The 18,216-nt window shown below is 37.8% G+C and overlaps 1 protein-coding gene across 1 annotated transcript in view; it reads left to right on the top strand.

Moving 5' to 3' along the window:
* slc4a10b (solute carrier family 4 member 10b) overlaps positions 1-18,216 on the top strand; it is a gene marked incomplete at its 3' end in the record, with an annotated part of 71,308 nt that overhangs the window by 21,655 nt on the left and 31,437 nt on the right. Inside the window, exons 6-14 of the mRNA XM_079820725.1 lie at positions 232-326; positions 7,637-7,811; positions 7,895-8,028; positions 10,444-10,689; positions 10,778-10,883; positions 14,642-14,803; positions 14,936-15,049; positions 16,474-16,635; positions 16,716-16,967. Coding sequence (XP_079676851.1) covers positions 232-326; positions 7,637-7,811; positions 7,895-8,028; positions 10,444-10,689; positions 10,778-10,883; positions 14,642-14,803; positions 14,936-15,049; positions 16,474-16,635; positions 16,716-16,967 — 1,446 coding nt within the window. The remainder of the gene's footprint in view (positions 1-231; positions 327-7,636; positions 7,812-7,894; positions 8,029-10,443; positions 10,690-10,777; positions 10,884-14,641; positions 14,804-14,935; positions 15,050-16,473; positions 16,636-16,715; positions 16,968-18,216) is intronic.

The following is an 18,216-nucleotide window of genomic DNA, read 5'->3' as shown; positions in this document are numbered from 1 at the left end:
TAATCGATATGACACCGCTTCGTATTGATTGCAGTAGTTCAACACTTATGATTACAGTAAGTACAGTAGATTGTGGAACCATTGGCCTCTACGATCAACTTAGCTCACGATTGAGAAACACAGCCCAGGATATTTGAGGACTATCTCTAAGTCCTCTGCTGCTTGCTGTCAGAACTCCTCTCGCAGCTTTAGGCTAAGAGTGCTGCTGTATCCCTCTGTTTGATCTAACAGGAGAAGAGAAAGATCCCCGCGGTGCCTAATGGAGAGCTGGCAGAGGCAGAGGAACATGGTGGACACGGAGGCCCTGAGCTGCAGCGCACCGGGAGGTCAGTCTGGAGTGTGTGTGTGTGTGTAGACACATCAGTTTGTGTGAAACCCGTCGAAAATAAAAAGCATAAATTAGATCCCTTTTAGAAGGAATGGAGATGTTTGCAGAAGTCTTCTGCTTTTTAGATATTTTTTCCTGTGTCCAGTTTTCAGAAGAGATGTTAATATAATCTTGCACTGCACTGACACTATCGCATGAGAACATTCGTGTACTGATAATGAATGACCGTATTGTCTTTGGTAGAGCTGCTTTATAGCTCAATCAAATTAGGTTCATACCTGACAAATTTTGCGACTAACTGTTATCGAACTGAATTGAAACATTGAACTTATTCGAGCTGAATAACAACACTGTTGTCTTCTGTAGAGCTAATTATAGCGGAATTGAACTTATTTCATAATTGATTAATTTTACACAGTTATTGAACTGAACTGAATCAACACTGAACCGAAATGAGCTGGATAATGTCCTTTTTGTCTGTTTAGATCTGCTTTACAGCAGAATTTATCTCATATTTGATGAAGTTTGCATCATTGATGCAACACATTGAAATTTAAAAAGCATACATAAATTCAAAGCACAATGAAATAAAGCCACAACACAACGGAAATGCTCCCGGCCACTAGGGGGCTCTCAGAGTGTGGTAAAGTTAGTTTTCCTTGCCATTGTTCTATAGATTCGCCAATCTTACAAATATATAAACACTACGATCAGTTTTAAGTGTGCAATTGTATATCGACATAGAATATTAATTCAAAATCACCTACGTGCATTATAACTGCATATTTATATTTGAGAGCGCTTTTACCCGCTACCACGGCACATGATGCCTAAGGGAACGTCTGCTAATTTCACCATGTGGTTGAAACATATAATTTGTATGAACTAACATTAGTTTTTTATTTTCAAATTCCAATGTTGTGTTGTGCATTACTGAGTCAGTTTTACCAATACAATCAAGCTGTGGAATTTTAACATGTTTTTAAATGTTAAAAGTAATTTTAATTCATACAAATTATACGTTTCAACCACTTGGTGGAATTGGCAATATAAATATGCAAAAATATGCATAAATATTTGAATATATATTCCATGTCGATATACAATTGCACACTTAAAACTAATCGTAGTGTTTATATATTTGTAAGACTGGCGAATCTATAGAACAATGCAAGGAAAACTAAGTTTACCGCACTCCAAGAGCCCGGGACTGGTCGGGAGCCTTTCCGTTGTGTTGTGGCTTTATTTCGTTGTGTTGTGAACTTGTGTATGCTTTTTAAAGTTCGTTGTGTTGTGCCCTACTGGGCCACCGTAGTATTGTATAAAGCGTCTCGATAATAATTCACATCAGATTCTTCACAGCTGTTATTCACTTTTTGTTGTCTATTCTCCTATTTCTTTAAATTAATATTAAGATAATACTTAAACATAACACAGCCATATTTCCACTAAGTCTCATGAACTATGAAAAAGAGAAATTAAATGTTCTGGTAACACTTTATAATAACCATAGTGTAATAAAGTATTTTACAAATAATTTGCGAATAATGAATTAATCGTTTATAAACTGCATTGTCACTGTAATTAACAAAGTGTTATTGTTTAATTAACTCATGTGTAAAAAGTGAAATAATGCTTTGTTAATAACTTAATAACTAACAGTAAATATTTCTCACTTTAGATCAGGTCACGGAAAATAGGAAAATGACATTAATCAAGTGCTTTAAACCAACATTTATTAGACATTAATTTCATTATTATTAATAGAGTTCATTAAAATGTTTAGAAATATATCCAAAGCTAAACACAACCACTTAAAAATAAATAAATCAATTTAATAAATAACGATCACGTTGTTAAAATACACCTGTAAGGATTAGGGGTAGGAAATACATTTTTTTTTTTGCAGTATAAAACTCATGGAGAGTTCAGGAAACTGTGTGTGTGTGTGTGTGTGTGTGTGTGTGTGTGTGTGTGTGTGTGTGTGTGTGTGTGTGTGTGTGTGTGTGTGTGTGTGTGTGTGTGTGTGTGTGTGTGTGTGTGTGTGTGTGTGTGTGTGTGTGTGTGTGTGTGTGTGTGTGTGTGTGTGTGTGTGTGTGTGTGTGCTTAATGTATTTATAAACATTTTAAGAAACACTAAATATGAATGCAATTAATGTCTAATAAAGGTTGGTTTAAAGCACTTAATTATTGTCATTTTCCCATTTTCCATGCCCTAATCTAAAGTGAGATGAATAAATTGTTAACAAAGCATTATGTAACTCTACATATGAGCTAGTTAAACAATAATAGTTTCTTAATTACAATGACAATAAATGAAAAACTCACTATTTGTATATAGTCTATTAATGTAACTCTTAACTATAAACGAATAGTTTGCAAATGATTTGTAAGTACTTACACTATAGTTACAATAAAGTCTTCCCAATGTTCCTCTCAGAGACCGAACGAGTGTAACCGGCTCACCGTTGTGTTCATAATGACAGGTAAAGGACATACAGTAATAATGCAGATCAGCTAGGATGATGGTTTGATTGTCTTCTACAATGTAAGAGCCGTGCCACTGAAGACCAGGTTTTCAACTCTCCAGTGAACTGGACAGATGCCATGTTTGACATTTGGTCACACTCTTCCTGTTGAGTGACAGTTTTCACAACTTTGAGTGACTTTCTCTCTTCTCACAACAATAATCCCCTTCTGTTCTCAGATGGCTCTTTTCTCCCAAATGGTCATATCTGATCAGCCCTAATTAATATTTCTTTCTGGGTGAAGAATTCTGCCTTATATAGTATGTGTATGTGCACAATATGTGGATTATCTGTATGCATGGAGTACCTGGACGGTGTGCTATGATTTCTAAATTGTCTTTCTAAACGACAAATGTGCACAATACTGAACTGCTCTCGACTTGACATTACATTTCCAGTGTGACAAATTCACTGGACCTAATATCTGCTGTGATTTTATCATCTCTTTCTTGAACTGGACCGCCAAATATTTATACAAAATTAAAAGTGTTTTTACCATTTTATCTTTTCACAACACAGATTGCTTCAAAGCAGCTTGAAAATTAATCTAAAATAGCATTTAAAATAAATAACAAGCATGATTTCATCTCTTAAATGTCTTATTGTGTGTTTTGGTCATAATTTAGAGTTTTTCAAATCTAGTTTCAGCTTTGTATCTCATAATTAGGACTTTTAATCATAATTTAGATTTTTAAGTCATAATTTTGACTTTAAATCCAAAATTTTGAATTTGTATCAGAATTTTTAAAGTCCTAATTTCAACTTTTCATCTCACAATGACATTTTGACTTTTTAATCTAATAATGAGGACTTTTAAAATCATATTTTCAACATTTTATCTTATAATTATGACTTAGCATGTCGTATTTTTTAATTTTTATCTCACTATTATGACTTTTAACATCAGATTTTTGACTTTTGATTTAATAATGAGGACATTTAAAATCATATTTTCAACATTTTATCTCTTAATTATGACTTTATGATAATGGAAATGAGCTGATCAGTAATATAGTTGAATATTTAGTGTCCCCAACTGAGCAAGCCAAAGCCAACATTTATACTACATTGATTTCAGTTTGTATATATTTATACATCATTTAATTGTGGTAAATTTTGAAGGTTTACTGTTATATATTCTTACAGACAATGAAGTTGTATTTAGCATGTACTAAAATAAAATTTAAAAAAAAAATATATATATATATATTTTGTCCCTGTGACAGTGCAACTGTTTTTTCATATGCAAGATGTGCCAGACTTGCTGTGAAACAGCACTTGTCAGAAAACCTGTGACTTATTGAGAGGAATATTCCACATATGTGTCGAAACATGGAGAGAAAAAAAATCCATCCTCCAGCCATCCTATAGATAACATTATTTTTCTGCTTAGGAAAATGATGGTAGATGACGCGTGACTTGCAAGAAATTCTTTACACTGTAAAATAAAGAAGAAAAAAGAACAGAAATAATAGTTCGATTTTTTTTATATTTTTTAATACTGTAAAAATACAAATCGGCACTGGTCAGAAAACCGTGGCTTAATGCAAGGAATATCCCATGTGTCGAAAACTGAGAAAAAAACGCCAGCCATCCCATAGTTAGTTTTTTTGTTGTTTTTTTACCTAGGAAAATACTGTTAGCTTTGCAACAAATGATCTGTAATTTTTAGGTGCATTAATGGATTAGTTCATCTCAAAAGGAAAATGCCCTGATAATTTACTCACTCCATCTTATCCAAGATGTTTATGTCTTTCTTTCTTCAGTCGTGTTTTCGGAAGAAAACATTCCAGGATTTTTCATCATATAATGCTTTTCCATTGCTACCAAAATGTTGCTACCAGAATGTCGTCCACATCAATGCAGTTTCAAAGCGCTTTGAAGTGCTTCAAATGGTACTGCGCGATCCCAGCTGAGGAATAGAGTCTTATCTAGCGAAACCATCGGTCATTAAACCCCTTAACTGTCACCGTACCGCTGGCAGGACACCTGGAGCTCTTTTTTTGATCGCCTTTTATCCGTATCATATATTTTAGTAATTGTCATAAATTAGGTATCATTTGAAAGCTTACGAACTCAAAATTCATCCTGTGAAAATCTTTTTGAAATCAGACGTTGCGTTACCATGGAAATGGTACTCTAAATTCTTCTAGTGGGCTCCTCCCCTAGTGGGCGGCGTCATGTTTCGTACAATTATTTTAACTACTTTAGAATCAAAATCTTTTCTAATCTTGACAAAACACATATCGTCGAAAAGGTCTGTACGAAAGGTATTTGGTGACTGTTCTGTGATGGAAGTGATATTTGGACAGAAATTTACAGGAAACTGCATCAAAAAAACAATCAATGGAATGTGACAACCGGTTTTAGTTTTAGCTTTAAGTTTGGATAGTGCATTTTCATGACTTCTCAAAAAGGGGGGTGACAGTTAAGGGGTAATATAAATAAAATTAATATATTTATTTTTATACTTTTTAACCTAAATTGTTCATCTTGCGTAGCTCTGCGAGGTGCTAAGATGCGCAAGATGAACAATTTAGGTTAAAAAGTATATATATTGGACAGTATGGAAAACGCAAAATAAATTTAAAAAAAGAAGTGATTTCTAAATTTACTTTGACTTGTATTTCATTGCAGACAATATGAACACAAAATATTTCATGTTTTGTCTGGTCAACTTCATGTCATTTGTAAATATGCATCCTTTCCTGTCATTCAGACCTGCAACACATTTCAAAAAAAGTTGGGACAGGAGCAATTTAGGGCTAGTAATGAGGTAAAATGGTTAAATAATGATGTGATTTGAAACAGGTGATGTCAACAGGTGATTGTAATTATGATTTGGTACAAAAGCAGCATCCAAGAAAGGTTTAATCCTTTAGGAGCAAAGATGGGCCGAGGATCGCCAGTTTGCCAACAAGTACGTGAGAAAATTATTGAAATGTTTAAAAACAATGTTCCTCAAAGAAAGATAGGAAGAGATTTGGATATTTCACATTCCACAGTGCATAACATAATTAAAAGATTCAAGGAATCTGGAGGAATTTCAGTGCGTAAAGGACAAGGGCGCAAGCCTAAGCTGAACAACCGTGATCTCCGATCCCTGAGGCGGCACTGCATCAAGAATCGTCATTCATCTATAAGCGATATCACCACATGGGCTCAGGACTACTTTGGCAAACCTTTGTCAAGTACCACAATACGTAGTTATATCCACAAATGCCAGTTAAAACTGTACTGTGCCAAAAGGAAGCCCTATGTTAACAGTGTCCAGAAGCGCCGTCGACTTCTCTGGGCTCGGAGGCATCTGGGATGGACCATCACACAGTGGAAACGTGTACTGTGGTCAGATGAATCAGTATTTGAGTATTTTTTGGGAGGAATGGACGCCGTGTGCTCCGGACCAAAGAAGAAAAGGATCATCCAGACTGTTACCAGCAACAAGTCCAGAAGCCAGGGTCTGTCATGGTATGGGGTTGTGTCAGTGCCCTTGGCAAAGGTAACTTGCACTTCTGTGAAGGCACCATTAATGCTGAAAAGTACATAGAGATTTTGGAGCATAATATGCTGCCTTCAAGAAGACATCTTTTCCAGGGACGTCCATGCATATTTCAACAAGACAATGCAAAACCACATTCTGCACACATAACAAAGTCCTGGCTGCGGAGGAAGAGGGTTCGGGTACTTGACTGGCCTGCCTGCAGTCCCGACCTGTCTCCAATAGAGAATGTGTGGCACATTTTGAAGCGCAAAATGCGACAACGAAGACCCCGTACTGTTGCCCACCTTAAGACTTGTTTGCAGGAAGAATGGGACAAAATTACACCTGAAACACTTCATCACTTGGTGTCTTCAGTCCCTAAACGTCTTTTAAGTGGTGTGAAAAGGAATGGCAACATTACAAAGTGGTAAATGCTTTACTGTCCCAACTTTTTTTGAAATGTTTTGCAGGTCTGAATGACAGGAAAGGATGCATATTTACAAATGACATGAAGTTGACCAGACAAAACATGAAATATTTTGTGTTCATATTGTCTGCAATGAAATACAAGTCAAATTAAATTTAGAAATCACTTCTTTTTTCTTTTTCTTTTTTGCGTTTTTCATACTGTCCCAACTTTTTCTGATTTGGGGTTGTATATATATATATATATATATATATACTGTATTTAAGATATTTTGCAATCTGTCTCAATAATTGTGACAATATTTTCATGAGAATTAAGCGCATTTACCCTCCAAAACTCCCATTACTGTCATTCATCTCAATATTTTATATCTGAGTATCTTTTTAATTCCCATTATTCTCATTAATATACTGTAATAACTGAAAACTGTGGCTTAATGCAAGGAACATTCCATATTCCTCCAGCCATCCCATAGTTAGGAAAATATTGTCAGAAGTGTGATTTGCAAAAATAAATTGCACTTTAAAATAAAAAGGAAATCGTTGGAAAATGAAGCCTATTTTTTAGGTGCATTGAGATTGTTTTGCAATCTGTCTCAATAATTGTGGCAATGAGAATTAAGCTCCAAATTTCCAGTAGTCATACATTTTGATATTTGACATTTTCATTTCCATTATTCTCATTACTGTAATACTTCCGTAACAATACATTACTGTAAAAATGACAATTTAAGTAATACAATTTGTAAGGAAAACGTGTTTAATTGTCATGAAAATGATTGTGTGTGTACTGTAACGCGGCTCTGATTTGAGTGTGAGCCAGTTCTGCAGCTCAGACGGCAGTAATCTCGTGTGTCTGGTGTGTTTTGTCAGGTTTTTTGGTGGATTTGTTATGGATGTGAAGAGGAAGGCTCCACACTTCCTGTCGGATTTCACAGATGCGCTCAGCCTGCAGTGTTTGGCCTCGTTCCTGTTCCTGTACTGCGCCTGCATGTCCCCGGTGATCACTTTCGGAGGGCTGCTGGGAGAAGCCACTGAGGGCCGCATAGTAAGAGCACTGCAGCTTCTTCACCTGGGTCTGGGTCTGTGTTTCGTTCAGAATCATAGAAACATGTTCTCTCGTCTTCCCAGAGTGCAATTGAATCTCTGTTCGGAGCCTCCATGACTGGGATCGCGTACTCTCTGTTCGCGGGACAGCCTCTCACCATCCTGGGCAGCACTGGACCCGTCCTGGTGTTCGAGAAAATATTATTCAAATTCTGCAAGTATGTGTAAAGCCATTGCTCTGCTCAGTGTAAACGCTTTATTCAAATGAGTCGCACAATTCAAGAAAACCATTGATATTGATTGGTTTTGATCATTTCGTTCTATTCTCTCTGTCTCTCGTTCTGTCTGACGCTGGCGTTATATCTCTCGTTCTATCTATTGTTTTATCTGTAGTTCTGTCTATTTATTATTCTATCATTTATCTCTCATTCTATCGTTTACCTCTCTTTCTATGTCTATCTATCTATCTATCTATCTATCTATCTATCTATCTATCTATCTATCTATCTATCTATCTATCTATCTATCTATCTATCTATCTATCTATCTATCTATCTATCTATCTATCTATCTATCTATCTATCTATCTATCTATCTATCTATCATCTCATTCTATTGTTTTATCGTTTATCTCTCGTTCTATCTATCTATCTATCATTCTAGCTTTTTATCTCTCGTTCTATTATCTAGCATTCTATTGTTTATCTCATCCTATTTATCGTTCTATTGCTTATCTCTCATTCTGTAATTTTATCTCTCGTTATATCTATTGTTCATTCTTTCTATCCACCCATCCATCCACACATCTATCCATCCATCCATCCATCCATCCACACATCCATCCACACATCCATCCATCCATCCACACATCCATCCACACATCCATCCATCCATCCACACATCCATCCATCCACATATCCATCCACACATCCATCCATCCATCCACATATCCATCCATCCATCCACATATCCATCCATCCACATATCCATCCATCCATCCACACATCCATCCATCCATCCATCTACACATCCATCCATCCATCCATCCATCCACATATCCATCCATCCATCCATCCATCCATCCATCCATCCACATATCCATCCATCCATCCATCCATCCATCCACACACCCATCCATCCATCCACATATCCATCCAAACATCCACCCATCCATCCACACACATCCATCCACACACATCCATCCACATATCCATCCATCCATCCATCCATCCACACATCCATCCATCCATCCATCCATCCACACATCCATCCATCCATCCACACATCCATCCATCCACACATCCATTCATCCACACATCCACCGATCCATCCACCGATCCATCCACACATCCATCCATCCATCCACACATCCATCCATCCATCCATCCATCCACACATCCATCCATCCACACATCCATCCATCCACACATCCATCCTCACATCCATCCACACATCCATTCATCCATCCATCCACATATCCACCCATCCATCCATCCATCCACACATCCATCCACATATCCATTCATCCATCCATCCACATATCCACACATCCATCCATCCACACATCCATCCATCCATCCACACATCCATTCATCCATCCACATATCCTCCCATCCATCCATCCACACGTCCATCCATCCATCCATTCACACATCCATCCATCCATCCACACATCCATCCATCCATCCATCCATCCACACATCCATCCATCCACACATCCATCCATCCACACATCCATCCATCCATCCACACATCCATCCATCCATCCATCCACCCATCCACACATCCATCCATCCACACATCCATCCACACACCCATCCATCCATCCACACATCCATCTACACATCCATCCATCCACACATCCATCCACACATCCATCCATCCACACATCCATCCATCCACACACCCATCCACACATCCATTCATCCATCCATGCACATATCCACCCATCCATCCATCCACACATCCATCCATTCACACATCCATCCATCCATTCACACATCCATCCAACCATCCATCCACACATCCACACATCCATCCATCCACACATCCATCCATCCATCTACACATCCATCCACATATCCACACATCCATCCATCCACACATCCATCTATCCACACATCCATCCATCCATCCACACATCCATCCATCCATCTACACATCCATCCATCCACACATCCATCCATCCACACATCCATCCATCCATCCATCTACACATCCATCCATCCATCTACACATCCATCCATCCACACATCCATCCATCCACACATCCATCCATCCACACACTCATCCATCCACACATCCATCCACACATCCATCCATCCACACACTCATCCATCCACACATCCATCCATCCATCTACACATCCATCCATCCATCTACACATCCATCCATCCACACATCCATCCATCCACACATCCATCCATCCACACACTCATCCATCCACACATCCATCCACACATCCATCCATCCACACACTCATCCATCCACACATCCATCCATCCATCCACACACTCATCCATCCACACATCCATCCATCCACACATACAAACTGTTCAGTACTCAAAGTACATAAGCCTGTGAACCTGCAGACTGTGTTAATGTGCCGTCCTGACTCGCGGGTCTGTCTTTAGGGAGTATGGGCTGTCCTACCTGTCCCTCAGGACGTGTATCGGGCTGTGGACGGCGTTCCTCTGTCTGCTGCTGGTGGCCACTGATGCCAGCTCACTCGTCTGTTACATCACACGCTTCACGGAGGAGGCCTTCGCCTCGCTCATCTGCATCATCTTCATCTATGAGGCCTTGGAGAAGCTCATTCATCTTGGAGAGACGTATCCCATCAATATGAACAACAATCTGGAGAAACTCACCACTTACAGGTGAAAACTCAACTCAATGAGGTACAGAAGGACATGGACACCAAGATTATATAAACAAGCAAGTTAAAGGATGCTTCTGCTCTTGTAGATGTTCCTGTATTGAGCCTGCAAGCCCCAGCAATGCCACCCTTCTGTACTGGGAGCAGAACAACATCTCGGCTCCGGAGATCTTCTGGGAGGCTCTGGAAGTTCAGGTCAGAATCCCTGTCCCAGTTTACAACTGATATTAACCCTATAATGCACACATGAGCATAAATACTACATCAAAAATGGCTGAAAACCTATTGCACTCAATTTGTGTTTGCTCATAGTTCTGAATCTGATCTAACATGGTTTTGTCAGCTTTTTGCATTGAAATGTCACTTTTTTATGAAACTTACCCACATTCAAGTGTTGATAAAAAAAAACATTTTTGTTTGTTTTGTTTAAAAGTAGAGGCTCTGTTCTTTATTTTGACATATTACATATTCATGCAACACATTTTTCTGGGGGCCATGAACATTTTGTGAAAATTATAAAAAATGCTGCTACTGGCTGGCAATTAAAAAAAAAAAAATGCATGTGGGGAAAGAGTTAAAAAAAGTCTTAATTCACCCTTACACAGATTAAAGACTTAAAAATGTTTTAACACTCTGGTGGTCTTCACATGGCGGATGGACATTTTTGTTCTTATTTCAATTAAATGGCTGCTATATTATATTTTATTTTCGATAATGTTTTTTATTTCATATTTTGTATTTTTTAGGGGATTTTATGGTACTAAATTATGTTATAATCCCTTTATTCACTTTTTGAGCATAGACCTGAAAATTTCCAACTTAAAAGGTCATAAATCTAAAGGATTAGTTCACTTTAAAATTAAAATTATACAGAAGACGGAAGATAGATATTTTACTTTATAAAGTTAAAATATGATTTTTTTTTTTTTGTACAAAAAACGCTATTGTATAGGGTGTGAAAATTGTACAGCTGTGGTATTTGTATAGGTTTATCTCAATTTAGGTTTAGGTTTAGCTATATATTTGTGTTTTAGCTCAAAAATGGGTTGAATACATGCGGTTCATGTCTTCTTTAGTCGGTTGGCGCTTTAGGTTTTTTACTGGCACACGTCACACACACATTTTGCACTGCGGAGTGTTGAGACATATTTGTGCCCATATGTACATTTTATGTCTGTATGTTTTATTTTTAAATTAATATTTTCAAAAATTGTATGATGTTTTTGTAGAGTTATTATTACACAATACTTTTTTTGATCTTTTTGAATCTTGCCCCCCTGACAAATAACCCAAATTACAAAAAAAAGACTAAAACTAACACACTGTAAAAAAAAAAAAAAAAAATCAGGTCTCGAATTGAACATTTTCTAGTGACTGATCACATCTACATTTTTCAGTTGGCCAAATTGAATCTCTGTGAATTGATGCAATTTAATTCAAATTAAATTTTAAATTAAATTTGGCCAACTAAAAAAGCAAACGCACTTTAAAAACGAATTAAAACTAAAACGAATTTGAAAACAAAAAGTAAAAACTAATGAAAAATGCAAAACTATAATAACCTTGACACACACATTTTAAAATATTAAAAATAAAAGGATTCCTCTCTGGAGAAGCGTACAGTCTTTCCGTTCGCAAAGTCCGCCATGTAAATAGCGAATCCACCATGGTGCGAGTGCAACTGGCTTTTAAAGGGAATGGGAGATGAGACTCTGATTGGTTTTATTGCACGTTATGCCCCAAAACACACCCATGACTCATTAAGAGACTAGGGACAACCGTTTTAGACCATGTGCCTGGTTTACCGACCGTTATAAACTATAAACTAGCAAAAGTGGATTTTTTTGAGTGCACTTGCGCCGTCCGCTTTAGACCATGTGCTCAGATCATTAAAATAGGGCCCTATAAGTGTGACTATTTTTTCTGGACCATTTAACCTTTTCAAATCATTCCCATGATTTTTTTGGTGTTCACACAGTAAGTGTTAAAACCTTTACTAAGTTTTGTACCATTTCGATGAAGTTTGTTTTTTGTCCGAAGAACACCAAAGGGTTAAACCAGAGTAAATTAATTAAATTCATAAAGTTTTGTCATTAAATGTTGCATACACTGCAAAACATAAATATCTTCCTCTGTATTTTTGTCTTGCTTTCTAATAATAATATCTAAACATCCTTTAATCAAAATAAATTTACTGACATGCAATTGTAAAATGTAGTTTTGTTTTTTTAAACAAAATTAAGTAAGTTTATGCCTAAAAGAGCAAATATCTGTCGAGTTGAAAACTTCAATTCGATTTTTGAGCTTATTGGCAGATCTTTGTTCTTGTTTTAAAGTGCTGGGCATCGATTTAAAATTTTTTTAATTTTTCCCAATTTCAACATTTATTAGGCTTTAAAAAAACAACTTTTAATTTAAGTGAACTTAAAACAATCTTTACATAAACCCAAAATAATAAATGTTATATTTACCCATGGCCTTCCCTGTTAGACATATACAGAAATGTAATAGTTATCAAACACCTTTCTTACCTGCATAAATAATAAATGAAATATAGATGAATCATCATTAAAGCTACACTTTTCTCTGTTCCCGTTGTTCTGTGATGAACATTAATGACAGGCATCATCAGTGCTGCTGTCACTTTAAGAACAGCCGCGGATCTCACGCTGTCCCGCGCATCTCATTCCTCACAACTCTTTAAGTTCATTTAAGATGTTTTTTAACTAATTTAAGACTCCTGATATGAGAATACTCAAAACCCTCTGTGTTAATGTTTGTTCAAGAGCAAAAGAGAACTCGATGTGAGCAGGAAACTGACGAGAGTCTATCTATGCGTCGAGTGTGTGTGTGCGTGTGTCTGAGTGTCCCTTGATTAGCTGACATGAGACGCACACACAGACAGGACACTGACTCACAAACACAGACACACACACACACACACACACACACACACACACAGACAGGACACTGACACACACACACAGACACAGACAGGACATTGGCATACAGCGCGCTCTCTTGTGTCTTGTCGCGCTTGGATGCATTTACATGAATAAGAGCGTGATCATGTAACGCTAAGCTGAAAAAATTAATCGCCCGCGTTAACGCGCTAATTTACCCAGCCCTTTTTTAAACATAAACTCATTTTGATGCGTTTCACAGAAAAAGACACTCTTCATATTTTGTCATTTTGCATTTTAAATGCATCTTGATTTAGGAATCTTTTTTTTGTAAAATGAATGAAAGAGAAATTGATGTCTGATGGAAGTTATTATTGTGTTTCTCCCTACATTAAGAGAACATATTGACATATTGTGTCCCTTCAATTTATCCCTTAAAATGTCTTTAGTTGGTCTTAAATGTACCTTCATAAAACCTGCAGAAACCCTTTTAGTATAACTGTAAAACATCCATTAAAAATGGCATTATTTTTTCACATGTCAGGCTTTACAGGGTTAACATCGTCTCAGGCTCTCTAACCAGAACACTTTTTGCAATGTACATATCAAACGCATAACTTTGCATAACACGTGTGCTTTATTTCAATGGGAGGATCTCTGGTTTGTGACTATATACAAAGATAAAATCATCAAAATCCAAATATTCACAAATGTGTTGTTTCGAGAATAATGCTCATTGTTATTTTAGATTGCATCAAATTCACATAGTGAAAAATGTCTCATTTGAGACTGTGAAGGAAATGTGAGCTGTATTCGACAGGATTACATCTGTTAAATCATCATCAAAGATAAGATCATTGCTGCTGCTGGTCTTTGAATGGGCAAGAGTGGCAATAACAGCATGTGGAGCAGATGCCTGTTCGTGTTTTGGAAATTCATAGCATTTAAAGGAACAGCTCATCCAAAAATGAATCACTTGTTACCATGTATTCATCCTCATGTTGTTGTGAGTGAACTATTCAAGTAAAGAACAAGTCCTTTTCATTTCAGGACTGCATTGAGAAGAAAGGAGAGTTTGTCGGGTCAGCCTGCGGGCCTCATGGTCCGTACGTTCCCGATGTTCTCTTCTGGTCTGTAGTTCTCTTCTTCTCTACCGTGGCCATGTCAGCGTTCCTCAAAGAATTCAAGACCAGCCGCTACTTCCCCACCAAGGTACAGCATTCACTGCTCGACGGCTCTTTGTACATTTGTGGATATTTGTAGCCTGGCGCCCTCTAGTGTTAGTGTGAGGTGTGTGCGGCTGCTGAAAGAGGGAAGAACATTTGTAATCCGTGTTTCCTCCAGGTCAGATCCATCATCAGTGACTTTGCAGTGTTCATCACTATTGCTACGATGGTTCTGGTGGATTACGCTCTAGGGGTGCCTTCAACCAAACTACAGGTCCCTAATGAGTTTAAGGTCTGGATCTATCTATCTATCTATCTATCTATCTATCTATCTATCTATCTATCTATCTATCTATCTATCTATCTATCTATCTATCTATCTATCTATCTATCTATCTATCTATCTATCTATCTATCTATCTGTCTATCTGTCTGTCTGTCTGTCTGTCTGTCTGTCTGTCTATCTATTTCTGTGACTGTCTGTCTGTCTGTCTGTCTATCTATCTATCTATCTATCTATCTATCTATCTATCTATCTATCATCTATCTATCTATCTATCTATCTATCTATCTATCTATCTATCTATCTATCTATCTATCTATCTATCTATCTATCTATCTATCTATCTATCTATCTGTCTGTCTGTCTGTCTGTCTGTCTGTCTGTCTGTCTGTCTGTCTGTCTGTCTGTCTGTCTGTCTGTCTGTCTGTCTGTCTGTCTGTCTGTCTGTCAGAACTTTTGGCGGTATTCTATTCTTAAAAGTAGATGTATATTACAGTTTTTCTCAGTCGCTTTGGTACATTTCTCAGATCAGAATTGAAATTCTCAAAGCTACCTGTTCAATCTTCACATCATTGTGTCACTTGTGCACATCAAAAAAGCAGTTTCTCATTTCTTTGAACAAGTTGCAAATGCTTTGGTACATCCATGCAAATGATTATGTACAATTCTCTGCTGTTTCCTACATTATCAGTTGCTTATGTCATGTTGATCAAAATGTATTATAATGGGTCTCTGTTGAATAGTCTCACCCCTCACAACATTTAGGCATTAGTTCATAGCAGTCTTTACATGCAAAATGGTTGAACAAGTTGTCATAAAATGTCAAGCATATTTCTATACATTTCCATTAGACGTTCACATTTCTACTTTTGTTTTTTTCTTCTTTTTTTTTCTTTGTGCTATGCAGTGCTGTCTTTTCCTTTCTGTATCACAATGACATGGTCTGTCAGCAAATTACAGTACAAACAGTAAAAGCATAAATGTGAATCTTGTCCAGTCTCTTGCATTCAAACTCCCACATACACTAAGGTGTAACCCACAATTTACAATAATTGTCATCAAAACTTTAGCCATATTTACATCAGAACATCCCTCCAGTGTACACGGTTATATTGACAACATGACTAAGCAATTTGACCATCTTAATTTGACACAATGACACAAGGACTTGTCATTCTGATGGCACTGACATGTTCATTGACACAGATATTTACTTTTGAGAGATGAACTAAGGATTTTGAGCAAGAGACTGGCTTTTGCAGGTAATCCATGGTGTTTTGCTATTTGTACGAATTGTTTTGAGAAAGGCACTTGCTGTTTTGCAAATGTCGAGGATGATTCGAGAAATGTACCAAAGCGACTGAGAAAAACTGTAATAGACTTGATAAGAATAGATGTTGCCAATTTAATTTATTCTTGCAATATGTTTTCAGCCAACTCGTGACGACCGTGGGTGGTTCATTAACCCTCTGGGTCCAAACCCGTGGTGGACGTGTGTAATTACAGTTCTTCCCGCTGTCCTCTGCACCATCCTCATCTTCATGGACCAGCAGATCACAGCTGTGATCATCAACAGGAAGGAGCACAAGCTGAAGGTGCTGCTACTTTCATCTACACAAGTTTTGCAGACGAATTAAATGAGTTAACCCTTTTGTTTAACGTCTTGTTCAAACAGAAAGGCTGTGGCTATCACCTGGACCTGTTCATGGTGGGCGTGATGCTGGGCGTTTGCTCTCTGATGGGGCTGCCGTGGTTCGTGGCAGCGACGGTTCTGTCCATCTCTCATGTCAACAGTCTGAAGCTGGAGTCCGAGTGCTCGGCCCCCGGAGAGCAGCCCAAGTTCCTCGGGATCAGAGAGCAGCGGGTCACCGGCCTCATGATCTTCGTCCTCATGGGCTGCTCCGTATTCATGACCTCAGTGCTGAAGGTCAGGAGCTCAATGATCAACATACTTTCAATAAAATTTAGATTTATGGGTGATCTACTTGTGATCCGGTCGACCAAAACACACCATAAAGTCCCACTGAAGTGCCCTGAAATGCTCAGTATTATTCAATGTGTTGATGTAATTTCACTGAAACAGGAAGACAGGGCGGGGCATATTGAATAGCTCCTCCCCTTTTTTAAATAGCCAATAGCGTTTCATTTATATCACAGCTCGTCCAGAGCCATTGAGCTCTGTAAAGCCGCAGTTTCCTCCTAATCTCTAACCGTTTCTCCTCCTGATATTCTCCATATCGCTTTAAAATATAATTCTGTGCAGAATTCGATCACATGATCCGCTCTGTGCTATCGTGTCTCTGGACCAGAGCTGCAGCGATTCATGTGACGCTAACCAGACTTCATTCGCCTCAATGGAAAGCATATTTACACTGTCTGATCGTTCCCTATCTCCTATATAGTGCACTATGTGCCATTCACCATGTAGAAAATAGTAAATGTGTGAACAAGTGACCGATTTCAACCGCAGCTTCAGCATCTACAGTGAGGAAAATAAGTATTTGAACACCCTGCTATTTTGCAAGTTCTCCCACTTAGAAATCATGGAGGGGTCTGAAATTGTCATCGTAGGTGTATGTCCACTGTGAGAGACATAATCTAAAAAAAAAATTCCAGAAATCACAATGTATGATTTTTTTAACTATTTATTTGTATTATACAGCTGCAAATAAGTATTTGAACACCTGTCTATCAGCTAGAATTCTGACCCTCAAAGACCTGTTAGTCTGCCTTTAAAATGTCCACCTCCACTCCATTTATTATCCTAAATTAGATGCACCTGTTTGAGGTCGTTAGCTGCATAAAGACACCTGTCCACCCCATACAATCAGTAAGAATCCAACTACTAACATGGCCAAGACCAAAGAGCTGTTCAAAGACACTAGAGACAAAATTGTACAACTCCACAAGGCTGGAAAGGGCTACGGGGAAATTGCCAAGCAGCTTGGTGAAAAAAGGTCCACTGTTGGAGCAATCATTAGAAAATGGAAGAAGCTAAACATGACTGTCAATCTCCCTCGGACTGGGGCTCCATACAAGATCTCACCTCGTGGGGTCTCAATGATCCTAAGAAAGGTGAGAAATCAGCCCAGAACTACACGGGAGGAGCTGGTCAATGACCTGAAAAGAGCTGGGACCACCGTTTCCAAGGTTACTGTTGGTAATACACTAAGACA

The sequence above is a fragment of the Gobio gobio genome, assembly GCF_949357685.1.
Source record: "Gobio gobio genome assembly, chromosome: 7".
In the NCBI taxonomy this organism is placed as follows: Eukaryota; Metazoa; Chordata; class Actinopteri; order Cypriniformes; family Gobionidae; genus Gobio; species Gobio gobio.
This window is presented reverse-complemented; position numbering and strand designations above follow the sequence as displayed.